This window comes from Pseudophryne corroboree, chromosome 8 (assembly GCF_028390025.1).
Source record: "Pseudophryne corroboree isolate aPseCor3 chromosome 8, aPseCor3.hap2, whole genome shotgun sequence".
NCBI classification, from domain to species: Eukaryota; Metazoa; Chordata; class Amphibia; order Anura; family Myobatrachidae; genus Pseudophryne; species Pseudophryne corroboree.
Genome location: NC_086451.1, coordinates 471,401,676 through 471,418,148, shown reverse-complemented (window position 1 = coordinate 471,418,148; position 16,473 = coordinate 471,401,676). Strand labels below are relative to the sequence as shown.

The 16,473-nt window shown below is 43.9% G+C and overlaps 1 protein-coding gene across 7 annotated transcripts in view; it reads left to right on the top strand.

The window, feature by feature from the left end:
• Positions 1–16,473, top strand: part of PCDH11X (protocadherin 11 X-linked) — a 1,521,665-nt gene that overhangs the window by 1,196,191 nt on the left and 309,001 nt on the right. For 6 of the 7 annotated variants that reach the window (XR_010183186.1, XM_063938376.1, XM_063938377.1 and 3 more), the window contains one exon: positions 747–945. Coding sequence is in view for 6 of the 7 variants with exons in the window: in XM_063938376.1 (XP_063794446.1) it covers positions 747–945 (199 nt within the window). In the remaining variant the exon portion in view is untranslated. Of the gene's footprint in view, positions 1–746; positions 946–3,673; positions 3,743–16,473 lie in introns of those variants that run through there. The other variant, XM_063938378.1, reaches the window with a different exon arrangement.

The following is a 16,473-nucleotide window of genomic DNA, read 5'->3' as shown; positions in this document are numbered from 1 at the left end:
GTGTCGCCGGGATTCCGACGGCGGCATTTCACCGCCTGTTGGGATTCCGACATCGGTATTGTGAGCGGCGTGATCCCGACTGGCGGTATTTTAACCGCTTCCCTAATAACTGATTTCTCTCCAATCTAGAAGTCATAAACCAACATAAAAAAATATAAATTATACTCTAAACGCTGCATGGAACCATGGCATTTTGTTTTGATGAATTTATGATTAATTCATTCTTTACACTTGTATTTTGGGCGTCCTTAGAAACTATAATCAGTCCTGGTAGAAAATAACTTGCATTCTGCAAATACAAATTGCAGAAGTTGCAACGTTCGAGCTTTTGTAAAGTGATGACGTTATATGGAAATGATCGATGATAATTATCTGTACTTACAGCTTACAAGCACTAGAATATGTGATAACAGAATATAACTTGTGATACTGATATTCTGTTCAGAATATACTAAACATGCAGTGACCGGTATTAGCTGATATTAAGCTCTTGGTACTGTATAAAGCTCCTTTCATTTTTCCACCCGGCTCTGCGGTTGTGATAACAGGGAAAAGGCTCGACGGTCAGGTGAAATTGTGTCAATCTGTGCGCTGCTTGCTCATAACGGCCTGAGATTGCGCACGGCTGAAGATAATGTTAATGTGTCCTCTCCAGATAGCTGAAATAATACGTTTTCCAAATTGGCTGCATTAAGCAATTACTCACATCATGGCTGAAACCGTGTCATTTTCTCCTCTCTTTGCAGACCCAGCGCCGCGTCACGTTTCACCTGCCAGATGGCTCCCAGGAAAGTTGCAGCGACAGTGGACTAGGAGATCATGAACCGGCTGGTATTACAAATGCGTCGCATCCTCTTCCCCTTGGCTTTGCCCAAGAAGAGTATTACGAGCAAACGTCCACCAACAGCAGAACGGAGGGCGATGGCAATTCAGATCCAGAATCAAGTAAGTAACTTTTTATCTCTTTTTAATTTCATTTTTTAAACACAAAGGTTGACTTTTTTCTTTAAAAAACTTCGGAGCGGACTGTGATCCCATCCCTTAAATTAGTGGAGCAGCCTGTGCAACTTGGGTACAACCTTGGTTCAGGTAGACGTTGAATTGTCAATGTGCCTTTAAAAGCAGATAGTGTTATTCGTGTCCATCTGGCAGAAAAAGCAAAAGCCTCTTTGTTACCGCTTTAAATCGCATCTGTAGAACCCCTGAGATTTACTATGGCTTTGGTTGCAAGGAAATTTGCTGCATCTCTGAGACTTGTTTGCGGTTAAAAAGCCAAAATAACTTGAATTATTTTTCATTTACATTGTAATTCCTATTGGTGTCTAGAGCAGGGGAAGGCAATCCGTGGCTTCCCAGTGGCTGCGGAACCGCATGTTCCAAAATACAGTAACCAATGTCCAGTTTGGAGCCACAAGCTGGAAGGAAGCGTTATTGGGCTGAAAAGCCGCAGGCAGTCTACACCTGATTTAAAACACAGGATTTTTTCATCTTGATCCCTTTATGGAAGTATTTAAAATCAAATCTGACTTTATTTCATTTTATCAATTTATGTCATTCGATTTTTGCTCTGCCTCTTGTGCAAAGTTTAAGGTATTTAGGGCCTAATCCAGACCTGATCACTCCTATGCGAATTTGCAGAGGTCTGCGATCAGATAGTCACCGCCCAGACAGAGTGAAAACCCACCCCGTGTAAGTCTGCGTACGCCTTGCAAAAATCTCGGTGTTCGCCGGTCAGCTGCAAATCCATTCGCAACTCGCTCACCATCTAATGATTTTTGCAGTCTGTGCGTAGCCCAGGACTTACTCCTGCTGTGCCATAGAATCAGGCTGATCGGGGCCGGAGCTGACCGCCACACACCCGCCCTGAAAACGTTTGGGCACGCCAGCGTTTTTACTGACACTCCCAGAAAATGCCCTTTTAACACCCCCAAACGCCCTACTTCTTGTCAATCAACTTGACCTAGCAATCAAGAAAAGTAAATGGATTTTTTAGCAGTTTGGCCTATTTCCTGCGCACTACGATCCATTCCCATGTGCATTCGATCGATAATCGTCCGCATTGCGAATTCGCATCAGCGATCAGGTCTGAATTACCCCCTTAGAACAGTGTATATACTTTTTAGAAGGGTATACGGTTGCAGGTTGAGTAGTTTCATGCAGGCCATTTAATTCCGATGTGACCTGAAATAATTTCTATCTTGAAATGTTGATTTAAGATCTTGAAATATTATTCAAAGCAAAATAAAATGTGTTGACGGAACTAAGCATAGATCAGTATGATGACATGAATCATGAAACAATTTGTTATATAATGAGTTGTATACAGTATCTCTGGTTCCTGTAGCAGCGAGGTCGTTAAATCTACCGTATAACGTTGCGTGTATCTGTCAGATGTTATATGTCTATTGAAGCTCTGCAGCCAGTCACAGTCTGTTGTAAATATCATCATTTAGGCCCCGTTCTTGGCTCTTTACCTGATGAATCAATCATTATGTTCTAGAAGGAATAATGAAAATGTATTGCGAAGATTAGCTAAGCAATATTCTATCATTAATACTTTTCAACTGTTGCAATCCCGTCATGTACTGTACACTTTTATTAAATACCATCACTTCACGCAAATGACTCCAGTCCTGGCAACTGCGTACAAACATTACTGTGCACTCGTTAAGACGGAGGCCGTATTAATCAGAGTGTTTTATTAATCTTACGTGAGCGGACTTTCAAGGTGGCCTGCAGCGTGTTACACATTTTCACAACCTAATGAGCCCTAAAGAGGAGTTTCACTTTCTTTTACGTTGCTTGAAATTACTGTTTTATTTATTAAAACCACCCCTTCTCCCTCCAAAAAAAATTGCATAAGGAGGGAAAGAATAATTGTGTAAGAAATGAGGTAGGGGGGTCTTCTCCCTCAGTGTCGGTGATTGTAAGTAGTGTCGAAGTGTGTCCGGGTGCTGAGAAGTGAACTTTGCAAATATAGCAATAGGGATTTAGGGCAGAGAGTTGCAAATGTTGATGCGGGTGAAACGGAAATAAGTACAAGTCATAGCGAAGACATTGGAATTATTCCCAACCGGGACAGGAGGATATTTAGCAAACGTCTACACCTGTCGTTGCTGGATTGTACTGAATGCTACAAGTATAAATAGATGCGTGTGCCTTTTATCAGGCAATAAATAGTAAGGCAGCAGAAAAAACTTGTTTTGTAACATGCAGTAATTCTTCATACCAGTGGAATTCATGGCTTCTGCTCGCGTTTTTATAAACTGTGTTGTAACATATCAATTTCAAGAATCCTGCAACGTTGCAATTGATTGTCCCTAACTTAATTATTTATCATCACTTGCTTATTAATACTTGCCATTGAAGTAGTATTAGACTTGATTATATTATACTTTATGTATTATGTATTATACTTTATATGCATAGGTAGGATCATGGTAGATGGGGGAGTGGCTAGTTTGAGTGGGGTGTGGTCAGTGTGGCTAAAGGCACGGTTTGAATGTTTCCTTCCAGTTTTCTGAGTGCATTTGCATACTTATATCCTAGACATAGCATGCAAATAAACCCATCTCATTCAAAGAAAATAGAATTCTGGGAGTTGCAACATGTATGATAGCTGTTTTGGGTCCATTCTTAATCCAATATTATTATTTTTTTTACATCATTGCAGGAAAATGTTCTGGTTCTGAGCTGGCTGTGAGGATATAATGTAAATACCTTTTTTATATTTAGTGTACTATGTGCCCGATTCCGTATGGTTTGTAGTTGTGTCAAAAAACAAACAAATACAACCCTGTACACTAACATGCGGGGGAACGCCCAGCACATGGCAAGTCCAACCCGCATGCTGCGTCCTCCCCCTGCTAAAATGTGAGGGCATTGCTATACACGCATGATAAGGGTAATCCTCTGCCTTCGCAGCCTAGGCGGACGGAGGGCTGCCATCTTTTGTGTTTCAGCGACTGCGTGTGATGTCAGACAGCCGCCACGGTCTGCCCCACAAATGATCCGGAGATTCCTGCATTGTCCGGACCGCAACCCCAAAACGGTGTGTCGACACCCACAAAACACGGCGTTGACACCCCATCACCGCCTCCCTGATAGGACTTAGACGGCGATATTATGCAATCGCAGTTTAAGACCTCACGCATGCGCACATGTGCTGAAATCACCTAATAGCTGAATCAGGGTCTATATTCCTATTGCCTTTTAACTTATTTTGCGGTCTGATATATTAATTTATTTAGCTGTTTCAGGGAAATTAAATATATTAATAAATGTGTCATTTGAAGCTAATCATTTGCTAATTATTATAATTGTGAATGTATTAACAACGTAATATATAGGATAGCAATTTCTTTTCAGAACTCTAATACATAGAAATGTACAGGTTTCCAAATGGGGAGTTTATAAAAGATTGCAGATGTCTATAATTTATTGGAATGGACCCACTGGGGTTTTGAATGAATGCTATGTTTAATACGTATAATTAGTTACTAATAACTTATATAAAAAAAAAATTTAAGAAAAAAACCTTTAATCTTTTGGCCGCTAGTTGTAAATAAGTTTCTCTGAATATTTTTTTTCTTTTTACTGCTGAAAGTCTTAATTACTATCACTTTATCAAAGTCTGATTTATGATGTGAAAATTTTGATAGGAACTTTGTAATGCAGATATTAAATCTCTGAAATATATCTTTGTTTAATTAATTCATCTGCTTTTTGACCACTTCCCCCACCCCCACCGCTCATACTTCAGATAATTTTTTTTTTACATTATTGAGTTTTTTTAGTTCTGTCTGAGCACTAATAATACAGTCAGTTCAAAAGCTATTAATCTTTCTCAGGCAGTACAGTTTGATTGATCTTATACCTTTTAATCTAATTAGTGTACACGGAGGTGGGAAAATATAATGGCTGAATACTGCACTACGTAGCTCTCAGAAATGTCAACCTTTTTGATGACCTACTGGGACTGCCACCATGTATCACCGATATAAGAAACAGCTGTATAATCATTAACTGGGTATTTGATTTAAAAGGTTGGGAATCGGTGAACATCAAAACCAAAGGGGGGGCTTAACACACTCAATTAAATCCAGGTAGCAGTTCACTGAGTGATTAATTATAGAATTTTAGATATAGTTTGAAGGGTACAGGACATTTATAGAGTATGCCAGCTCTGTAAGATTATGCAGCTCGACTACAGATGAGGGAAGGTGTAAAATTAGAAGGAAAAGTAATATGTAAAATAATGTTACGGCCAACCAGCTAGTTAAATTACTTGTGCAGTATATTTAGTTCTGTAAAGGGACCTCATAGCAGGGCTGCAACTAGGGGGGGCTAAGGGGGCATGTGTGCCAAGGCGGTAGAGGAGCAGGGTTTTGTTTTTTTACCGACAATGCTGTGCTGCTCCAGTGAGACAGCAGATGGCTCCTAGGGTAGTGTCTCTTACCCACCTGTCTGCCCGTAGCTGGCCCCGACGCTGTGCGGGTGATCTCCAGTACCTGGGATCTCTCCTATACCGGCTACTATCTTAAACTCTCTTCTTTGGCATGCAGTGCTGCGACTAGCGTGCGGTGCACCGTGCAAGCTATAGACGCGAGCTGTTGGTGCTGTGTTTTCAGCAGGCTATGATCCCGGCTGCCTGCCCAGCACCAACCGATAACAAGCTGCCGGAAACACACCATTGGGAGGACACAGACTTTTGCTTGTTAACAGGTGCAGTCACCGATGTTACAGAAATAAAAGGCTCACTTTGCGAGCCAAGAGCTTGGAAACCTCCAGCTCTCACCGAGTATCACTACAGCAGCTTTGTGGTGAGTTTAAAGACAGACTTTATTATCAGCACTGTGTTCCCAGGTAGCAGCATCAACCTCCGCTTTACCTCACAGATGGGGGGATTTGGTGTAGCTTATAGGGGTATGTAGTGTAGTGATGTAGTGTAACATATAGGGTATGTAGTGTAGTAATGTATTGCAGTATATAGGTGCATGTAGTGCACTGATGTGGTGTAGCATGTAGGGGGATGTAGTGTAGCATATAGGGTATGTAGTGTAGTGTACCATATAGGGTATGTAGTGTAGTAGTGTATTGCAGTATATAGGAGCATGCAGTGCACTGATGTGGTGTAGCATATAAGGGGCTGTTGTGTAGTGATGTAGTGTAGCATATACAGTATGTAGTGCAGTGTATAGGGGCATGTAGTGTAGTGATGTAGTTCAGCGTGTAGGGGATGTAGTATAGTGATGTAGTGTAGCATATAAGGTATGTAGTGTATTGCAGTATATAGGAGCATGCAGTGCACTGATGTAGTGTAGCTTATGGGGGTGTAGTATAGTGATGTAGTGTAGCATATAGGGTATGTAGTGTAGTAATATATTGCAGTATATAGGGGCATGTAGTGCACTGATGTGGTGCAGAATATATGGGGATGTAGTGTAGTGATGTAGTGTAGCATATAGGGTATGTAGTGCAATGTATAGCGGCATGTAGTGTAGTGATGTAGTTCAATGTGTAGGGGATGTAGTATAGTGATGTAGTGGATAGGGGAATGTAGTATAGTGATGAAGTGTTATGATAGGACATTTAGGGCACATAGGGGAATATTGTCCATTGGCAAATTACTGCCTTGCTCCGGGTGATGAAAATCCTAGTTTCAGCCCTGCTCATAGCAATATTTTCGTACAGGCCTGACGATTCCACTCTAGGCTTCCCCGGCGTCTGTTTAGGAATTGTTTTTTGTGAACTTCCTCACTTGAGTGATGGGATGGAAGTTGTTAAAGCATCTGCGCATACACTACTAAAGTCTATTACGGTCTGTTCTGTGTTCCTTTGATTACATGGGGCTTTCATCACATTGAGGCTTCGCAATGATCCTACGATGGAAAATAGTTGTAACAAATTTTCTACATATTAAATGCAGCTAGGTGGGTGTTTTGTCCTAATACTAACCCTTAAAATAAATAGGAGTGCCTTTATTTAAAAAAAAAAAAAAATTCTAATAGTGAAGCAAATATCCTAATTACCATTTAATAAACATTTATAATTTACTGTATATAATTATTAACCACTCACAAAGGCAAGCTATCATTTTGAACATACTTGCCCTTCAATGTCTGGGACACACTTCTTCTAACTCGGAGTTATCACTAGAAAGAAGAATAAGGAGAATGTACGCTATAAGGAAATGATCACCGCTCTTCAGCATAGTGATGTCTACATGAGCGGCTGCGCAGCCAAGGATGTGTAATGAATTACTGTAGATGCGTGAACCTAGAGAGAGAATTAGGAGAGTCATTTAAAATGCTAGTAGATTACATGACATGCCTGCGTTTCCCAGACCACTCCCCGTTCTCACCTCCAAATTCTGGCTTCCCGTCGCTTACTTTGCGACTCACCGCGATGTGGCTCAGACACATGCTGAGTAAGAAAACATCAACCAGTGTTCGTACAATAGCCGCTTTGCGACTGCACCTGAATGTGAAATGCTGACTTTCGCAGAATGCCCACAGTTAGCGCTAGGTTGTGGGAGGGAAGGTTAGGCTTATGCTTCAGAAGAGGGGAAGGGTTAGGCTGTAGGGGGGGATTATGGTAAGGCTGCGGGTGGGAAGGTTAGGCTTAGTCTGCAAGAGGAGCATTCTGGTCAGGCTGTGGGGAGTGGAGGTTAGGGTTAGGATGCGTGGGGGATTAGAGGTTAGGCTTAATCTGCAGGGGGAGGTTTCTGGTTAGGATGTGGTAGGGAAGGTTAGGTTTATGCTGCAGTGGAGGGAAAGGGTTAGGCTGCAAGGGGAAGGTTCTGGTTAGGCTGTGGGAGAGAAGGCTAGGCTTATGCTGTGGGGGAGGGTTAGGCTGCAGGGGGAGGGTTCTGGTTAGGATGTGGTAGGGAAGGTTAGGTTTATGCTGCAGTGGAGGGAAAGGGTTAGGCTGCAGGGGGAAAGTTCTGGTTAGGCAGTGGGAGAGAAGGCTAGGCTTATGCTGTGGGGGAGGGTTAGGCTGCAGGGGGAGGGTTTGGAGGGTTCTGGTTAGGCTGTTTGAGAGAAGGTTAGGCTTGTGCTGTGAGAGAGGGAGAAGGGTTAGGCTGTAGGGGGAGGGTACTGGTTAGGTTTATGCTGTGGGGGAGGGGGAAGGGTTAGGCTGCAGGAGGAGGATTCTGGTTAGACTGTGGGAGAGAAGGTTAGGCTTGTGCTGTGGGGGAAGGGGATGGGTTAGGCTGCAGAGAGAGGGTTCTGGTTAGGCTGTGGGAGAGAAGGTTAGGCTTATGTGCAGTGGAGGGGAAGGGTTAGGCTGCAGAGAGAAGGTTCTGGTTAGGGTGTGGGAGAGAAGGTTAGGCTTATTCTGTGGGGGAGAGGAAGGGTTAGGCTGCAGGGGGAGGGTTCTGGTTAGACTGTGAGGGAGAAGGCTAGGCTTATGCTGTGGGGGAGGGTTAGGCTGCAGGGGGAGGGTTCTGGTTAGGTAGTGGGAGAGAAGGTTAGGCTTATGCTGCTGTGGCAGAGGAAGGGTTAGGCTGCAGGAGGAGGGTTTGGGTCAGGCTGGATGAGAGAAGGATAGACCTTGTCTGCATGGGGATGGTTTGGGTTAGGCTGTGGGTGGGAAGGTTAGGGTTAGTTTGCAGGGGAGGGTGAAGGTTATGTTGCAGGCGGATATGTTAGGACAGTATCAGCTGTAACTCACTAGTACAGTAAGTCACCGCTGCAGCGCCGTCAAATTTTTGTCAACATTGTAATCATGTCAAAATTTCAATAGTCAACATCAAGAATGTTGACGTGGCCAACGTCTACATGCCAAGCATGTCCATATTTTGACCATATAGACATTCTCATGTTGACATAATGAGTGTCAACAAAATATACACAGCCACTATATGTATGTGTGATTATTCATTACCTACTCCATGAGTCTTTTCAAGAAAATAATGACTTTGCAACATCCATGCAACCACTACTAGTATGAAAAGCAATGTTCTGTATGGAATTTCCTGTGCACGACTGAGCCCCGCAATGCAGACGTATTCAGAGAGTGTCGGATGCATAAGATTAGTATATAGGGCGTCGGATGTAAATTCCAGTGTGCCTCTGTTTGCGCGTTAAAGAGCTAATAAAAGGAAGGATGGGAGATATAAAGGGGAATAAGAGACGAGTGCAGGGAATAAATGAGGCTTGGTAGCCATAAACTGCTCCGGTGGCAGATGTGCACTGATGTGCTTTCCCATCATTACTTATACTGACACGATTCCAGCAATCTCCATCTCTCACTATGCCAGCCGCGTGAATGTACTAGACCACATCACCTGCAGGAAGGTAAGAGAAGCTGCTTATGTTCTTTAATCATCTCTATCTGTGATTAACTGTCATATTTATAATAAGTGATGGCGGCCGGCGGTGCGGTTGAGTAAACAGCTTCGCGTTGAGTGTGCCACGTGCTTTGGAGCGATGGCGCCAGAAGGCCGTTGTTCGTGATGGCCTAAGCAGCCCGCACTAAACATACTTTAAACGAGGAATAGATCTAATTTATAAGTGCTGACGTTCTGCTCCGGTAGCTGCAGCCAGTATCTGAGAAATCTGCATTCTGCAAAGGGTGAGATAAAAGTTTATCATCTAGAACATTTGTTGGGAAATGACAAAGGGTTGAAAGTTTGATGCAGACCCGCAGTTGATTTCTTTTGTCGTAATGTCTTAGATTTGGCTTGATCTTGCTCAGTGGCCTTTTGTCGGAGAGGATAGGTGGCCTTCTCCATACAAAGAGATGTGTTTTGCCTCTAATTTCCTTTTAGGTCGCACACAGCATAAAGTAAAGGTCACTTGCTATTTATTTTTCCATTAGTAGAAGACCGTACCTTCTACAACCCTCTACTGTCTTTGACTTTATGATTACTATTTTTTTGCAAACTTTTGTGGACATGGAAATTGCCATTGACAATTTCTACTAAATCAACCGTGATAAATCTGATGCTAGAAAGACTTCTTTCAGGTGGCCTATCTCCTATCATCTTAAAGAAAAAAAACAAAACAATAAAGACTTTTTTTGACCCCCTCCATCAACTAGTAGTTTGGTGCAGATCCTTGAAGACCTCGAACAAATAGGGTTCTACATCAGTGTCATAGGTTGTAAGAAGAATCTTGTTTAACATTCTACTTTGATTTGTGTCTTCTGGCTGCTATTAAGGATTTATAATTTTGCACAGTGTCATGTGATTACATGGTCACTTGATGTAATGAGCAGAAAGGCTTTGGAGTTTGGAGCCACCCCTCTGAGCATGGCCATATATAGGGGTTGATGAGAGATGCGTTTTTCCCCCCCCCCCCCAATGTGAAGGGCCTAGGGGGCCACACCGTTGCTCCCCCATAGCACCGGCATTTGGCACTGCAACCTAAAGAGACACACAAAGCGTGCTTAGGAATCTCTGGTCAGCCCCCCAGAGTGCTCAGCCTTTTCCTGGTTTTAGAGGCCGCACCACCTCATTGTGACATCATGATGTCACATGTTAATGGGGCAGGACTGGCGCATTGAGGAATACTGTTCTTCTACGGCATGCCTGCTTGGTGGCCTCTTACTCCCATAAAATCACATGGCATTATGAAATTTATGAGCTGGTGTCTTCGTAGAAAATTGAACATGTCTACGTCTAGCAGCCGCATTTGTCAAAGCTGAAGAGAGATTTTGAAAAGGAGACACTTATTTGAAGAATAGCAAATAAAAATAAAATACTCAAAAAGTATTTAATTTGACATTTAAAGAAAATAATAAATCTTTGTGGAATTGCTGCTTTAAGTGGGGTCAATATTTTAATTGATTATGCTCTAATTAAGATTTATTTATTTTTTGTAATCGTATTATAGAGTCGAGCAGTGTAAGTCTCACAGTCATTAGATGGAAATCAACGTGTAATCACCGTCTGAATTTTTAAAAGCTGTTATTCTATGTTGTCTGGGTAATGTCAACGTTATCCTGGCCATAAACATATGCCACTTACAGTAACCCGAGGACTAAAAGTGAGTCCCCTGGTGACAAAGTTACAACTACTAGTGGTAAGTTTTACACTGGTCGCACGACAAGTCAGTGCATTGTTAGATGTTTGCTAAGAAGCTTAATTGATTGCGCCCCCTTGCTAACCAAACATGTAAGAAAGGACTCATTTAGTAATGTGAAGACTATAGACTAGCTGCTGTAATCATAATTGTTGCAGTGTGTTGATTTACAGAGTTATTGAACTGTGAAACTTCCCAATAGGTGATCAGATGACAGCGGCCGTGTTTCGCTGAGTCAGACATTCCAGGAATCAATGTTCTTGTTATTTCATTCCTGTATTATTTTTAATTAGCTTCAAGAACGTTTGCTGTGATAGTTTGATTTTGGCTTTATTTTTTTTATTTTTTTACTTATGGTCCAGGTTCCTGCATGGTAACATACAAAGCATTCACAATGACTATTTATTTCATATTTAACGAACAATGATGTGCTAAAACAAATAAAAAAAAGGCTTGGCTTCAGTGATTTTCCAGAAATGTTAAAGATCTAACTAACTAAACAAATAACATTTTACAGTATTTTAATTGTATCAATATACTGTAGGGACTGATTCTGAGTTGGAATCAAATGCAAATAGAGAAGATAACTTTGCACATTTATTTATTATTTATTTATTACCAGTTATTTATATAGCGCACACATATTCCGCAGCGCTGTACAGAGAGTATTTTGGCCATTCACATCAGTCCCTGCCCCAGTGGAGCTTACAATCTATATTCCCTACCACATGTGCACGCACACACATTCATGCTAGGGTTAAATTTGTTGGAAGCCAATTAACCTACCAGTATATTTTTGGATTGTGGAAGGAAACCGGAGTACCCGAAGGAAACCCACGCAAGCACGGGGAGAATATACAAATTCCACACAGTTAGGGCCATGGTGGGAATCGAACCCATGACATCAGTGCTGTGAGGCAGTAATGCTAACCATTACACCATCCGTACTGCCAGCACATGGGTAGGACATGTTGCTGTGCAATGGTTCTGTGCAGGTGGGCAGATGTAACGTGCGGAAGCTTTAGATTTGGGTGGGACTTGTCCAAAAAACTGGGCTGGTGCTACTGCCCTGGACAAGGGCAAATTCTGGGGCATATAGTGGACAAGCATGGAGCATCCTGAACCCCTTGTTATGGCTCTGTCCTTTGTGGAGCAGAGGAGAGGCAGGCAACAGCTGCTGCACAGACCCATCCAGGAGGGGAGGCGGAGCCAGGCCCGCACCTGACTAGGGGATGGGAGGGAGCAGAGGAAAGACAGGCCAACAGCTGCTGCACGGACAGCCCAGGAGGGGAGGTGGAGCCGAATCCAGTATGGACCAGAGGGTTTGCTGGAGCAGAGGAGGAGGCTGCTGCACAGACCCGTACAGGAGGGGAGGTGGAGCCAGGCCTGGAACAGACCAGGGGGGAAAGATGGAGCATAGAAGGAGGCAGACAACAGCTGTTGCATGGACCATTCCAGGAGGGGAGATGGAGCCGCAGAAAGGACCACGCGGCGGTGTGGAGCAAAGGACGTAGAAGCAACAGCTTAGCAGCTGCATGGACTAGGAGTGGAGGCGATGACTGAGGGGCCTCGCTGACTGCGGCTGCGATTTTACAGAGGTCCCTGTCAGCACACCCTTTGACCCAGCCCTGGAAGGGGCATAACTAGGTGGCAGCAGGTCACTGTCATGTAGGCTAGGTTAAGTAAGGCCATATCATGGTGGTTTATTTGGAACTGTGAATACATCGAAATCCAGCTGTATCTCTTACACCAGTTGTAATGTTCTGAATCAGCCCCAGTCTCCATAAAAATGTCATCAGAGCCGTCACTTTGCCCCTTTCCATCAAATGGTTTCCCACAGTATCAATGGCTGCAGCTATTCCAGATTACAATGGCGGTCTCACCTCCACCAACCCATACTGTATACTCCGTCCATCAACTTGAATAAAATATTACCCATCTCGCACTGTGCCATAATCCTATTAACCTACCTCCTGCACCATAACCTGCAATAAAAGGCTATTTTTTTTAAATAAATGCCCAGCAGTAGGAGTGCATATTAATGAATGGGAGGGGTCATGTACAATGCCCACGCCCCCGTGCTGCGGCCTCTCCTAGATGTGTTGCCATCCATTCAGCGTACACAGAAAATTGCAAATGTTTCGGCACAGTGCAAGAATCTTTGCTACCTCATGTGGCGGTGCCATCATTTGAACATTGTCAATGGATAGATGGCGCCGCGGACAGCAGGTATAGGGAAAGCTTAAAGGCAGAACTTTCTAACCAAAAAAGTGCCATGTTGAGAAGGGATTAAATTGTCCAAGTGAACCATATTACCGAATAGGAAATTAGAATTAAGTAAGCCCCGCCTTATTTTTACCTATTCTGAGTTCCTGATTTGCCCATGTACTCACTCCCCCCATCTAATAAGCCTCAGTCTTTTGACCCATGCAATATCAAGTATCTTGAAGAAATCAGAAAAGCTGAGTTCTCTTTATATTGACTTTCATCGACCCAAACAAGAAAATGTTCTGAAATCCTTAGAGGTGACGTTTGTTGGGCAGTGTTAACATGGCAAAGGTTTTTATTTTAATTCCGTCATTTGCGCAGAGTTTGGATCTGATATGTGACAGTTACGGATACGCTGTGTTGACTTTGAAATATTGGAGGGGGCGAGTTTCGCATTTCGCTGCACTGCGCAGTTAGTTGGAGATCACAGAGGAAATGACTTCAGATGGAGAGGATTCAGAGGAATTAGAGAATTCTTCAGTGACATCCAAGTTTCACATCCCTGGATACAAACCATGAAGTGTAACGTCTCAAAAACTCTGGTTTCCCGTATTTGTTTCTCATTTTTACATGACAGCTGTTTTCTTAACGGGGAAAGAGAAAGTGGAATTCTCGGGAGGGTTGAGTCACATAGTCATTGCTTATACTCACAATCACAAAGTAACGTACAAATCCAGCATTACCAAGGACACCTAAACCTTAACGTGCATTAAATGTTTGTACAATCTGCTGGGTAACCCAGTAGCTCTTTGTCCCTGCACCAGTCCCACTGTCCTGACCTACTTATATAAAAACATAGAAACTGACGGCAGATAAGAACCATTTGGCTCATGTCTGCCCTTTTAGGGTTATGGTTATTAGGGTTTGGTTTGGGTATTAGTGTTAGGGTTTTATGTTAGGATTAAGGGTTAGGATTGTGGTATTAGGGGCAGATGTGCTAAGCCTTGGAGTCTGATAAAGTACCACCCAATCAGCTCATGTCATTTTTCAAACACAGTCTGTAACATGGCAGTTAGGAGTTGATTGGTTGGTACTTTATCTTTTTCCACTTTATCACTCTTCGAGGCTTATTACAACTCCCCTTAGTGTTAATGTTAGGGTATTTGGATTAGTGATGAGGGTATTCATGTTAGAGGTTAAGATTAAGGGTGAGGGTTAGGGTATAAGTATTAGGTGTTCGGATTAAAGGTTCGGGTATTTGGGTGAGGGTTAGGGTATATGGTGGAGGGTTAGGGTATATGAACAGCATACTCATGGCCAGGCCACTGAGGTCACTGTGCTTGGAAAGGGCAGAGATTTAACATGGAAAGGCCTGAGATGGTAGGACTGTTGCAGAGATAGAACTTTCCTTTAAACTTTCTATCGCCGGACTGCATGACATCATTACATGATAACCTTACCAACTAAATATGAACTAACTTAACTTATCTAGAAATAACCACACAGACCACTGAAATGCCATTAAAATCGCTCAACCTTTATTTATTACCCATTTTTATTTATAATACTAAAACTAAGTATGGTGGCAATAAGAAAGAACGGCCGGATCACCAGTGACATTACGACTTATTGCCGCTACGCATGTCCACGACATGACTTTATTTATCTCATTGGCTACGCCAATAAATGCTGAGTCTCCAACTCTCTCCCTAATACACCATAATAGGACCGTCCAGACAGCCAAGCCCAATGACTCCCAGTAAGGAGGGCCGGAGTATACAATGTATAGGGCAAAGAGCGCACCTCCAAACAGCAGCGCAATAGCCACTGTAACTGCCGTTCTTTCCCGCCACCTATATAGGTTGATAAGCCCCAGCTGGTAAAGAAAAAGAAAAAACGGGTGGGGAAAAATGGTGACACGGGGAGGGAAGGTGGGAAAAATCCGGAGAGAAACTCCTGCCTCACACAAAATGTCCACTAGCTCCTCCCTAACACTCCCATTATTCTAATTAAATCCAGTCCCCCAAACCTATTAACTGTTTGATAACCTAACTAAATTGTGCAAGGCTCATACAATCCCACAGCCTTGACGTTTACGATCGCTTGCACTTATTTGCACTCGCTCTTCATAACCTCCTTAAAATAATCCATTAAAAGATTAAATGGAATGTTCTTCAATGAATCTTTTACTTTGTCAGCCAAACAAGTTCCTTCAGGTTTCATGATACTTGCACAGGGGCGGATCCAGGAAAAAGTGACAGGGGGGGCACCATGAAGGTGCGTGTGGCCTCACAACAAGGGCATGACCTAGCAACAAGGGTCATGGCCTCAAAGAGAATGTCATATTCGTAAGACGGGAAGAGGGTGACACTTTGGAGAGGCAGAGGGTGATAGGAGAGACGGGGTGATGGGTTTATAGTGATGCAGGGGAGAGGAAGAGGGTGAGGCAGTGGGTGAAGGAGACATAGTGGGAGACGCAGAGGCAGTGGGTGACAGAGAGAGGCAGTGTGGGTAACACCGGGGAAAGGGTGACGAGGAAAAAGTGGGTGATGCCAGGGGGAGGTGGCAGTGGTTAACAAGGAGAGGGGGACAGGGAGAGGCAGTATGGTGCGTGCGATTCATGAAGGAATGGAAAGCTCAGCTTTCCACTTCTCCATGGAGTTCAGGTTCGCCATCTCAGGATGGCATAACCTGAATGTAGGTGCAGAGATAGCCTTCCCTGCTCTCTGCCCGGCACCAGCTGCTGGCTCTGCCCCCCTGACCTCCCAGCAGAGGCGTTTCCTTCAGAGGCGATGGCAGCAGAGAGGGGGTCTCCTCCATATGGGAGGGCAGCAGTGGGAGGAGGGAAGGGGCATATGGAGGGTAGTGCAGCAGTGAGGGGGGTCTCCTCCATATGGGAGGGCAGCAGTGGGAGGAGGGAAGGGGCATATGGAGGGTAGTGCAGCAGTGAGGGGGGTCTCCTCCATATGTGAGGGCAACAGTGGGAGGAGGGAAGGGGGGATATGGAGGGTAGGGCAGCAGTGACGGGGGGATCTCCTCCATATGTGAGGGCAGCAGTGGGAGGAGGAAAGGGGGATATGGAGGGTAGGGCAGCAGTGACGGGGGGGATCTCCTCCATATGTGAGGGCAGCAGTGGGAGGAGGGAAGGGGGATATGGAGGGTAGGGCAGCAGTGACGGGGAGGATCTCTTCCATATGTGAGGGCAGCAGTGGGAGGAGGGATATGGAGGGTAGGG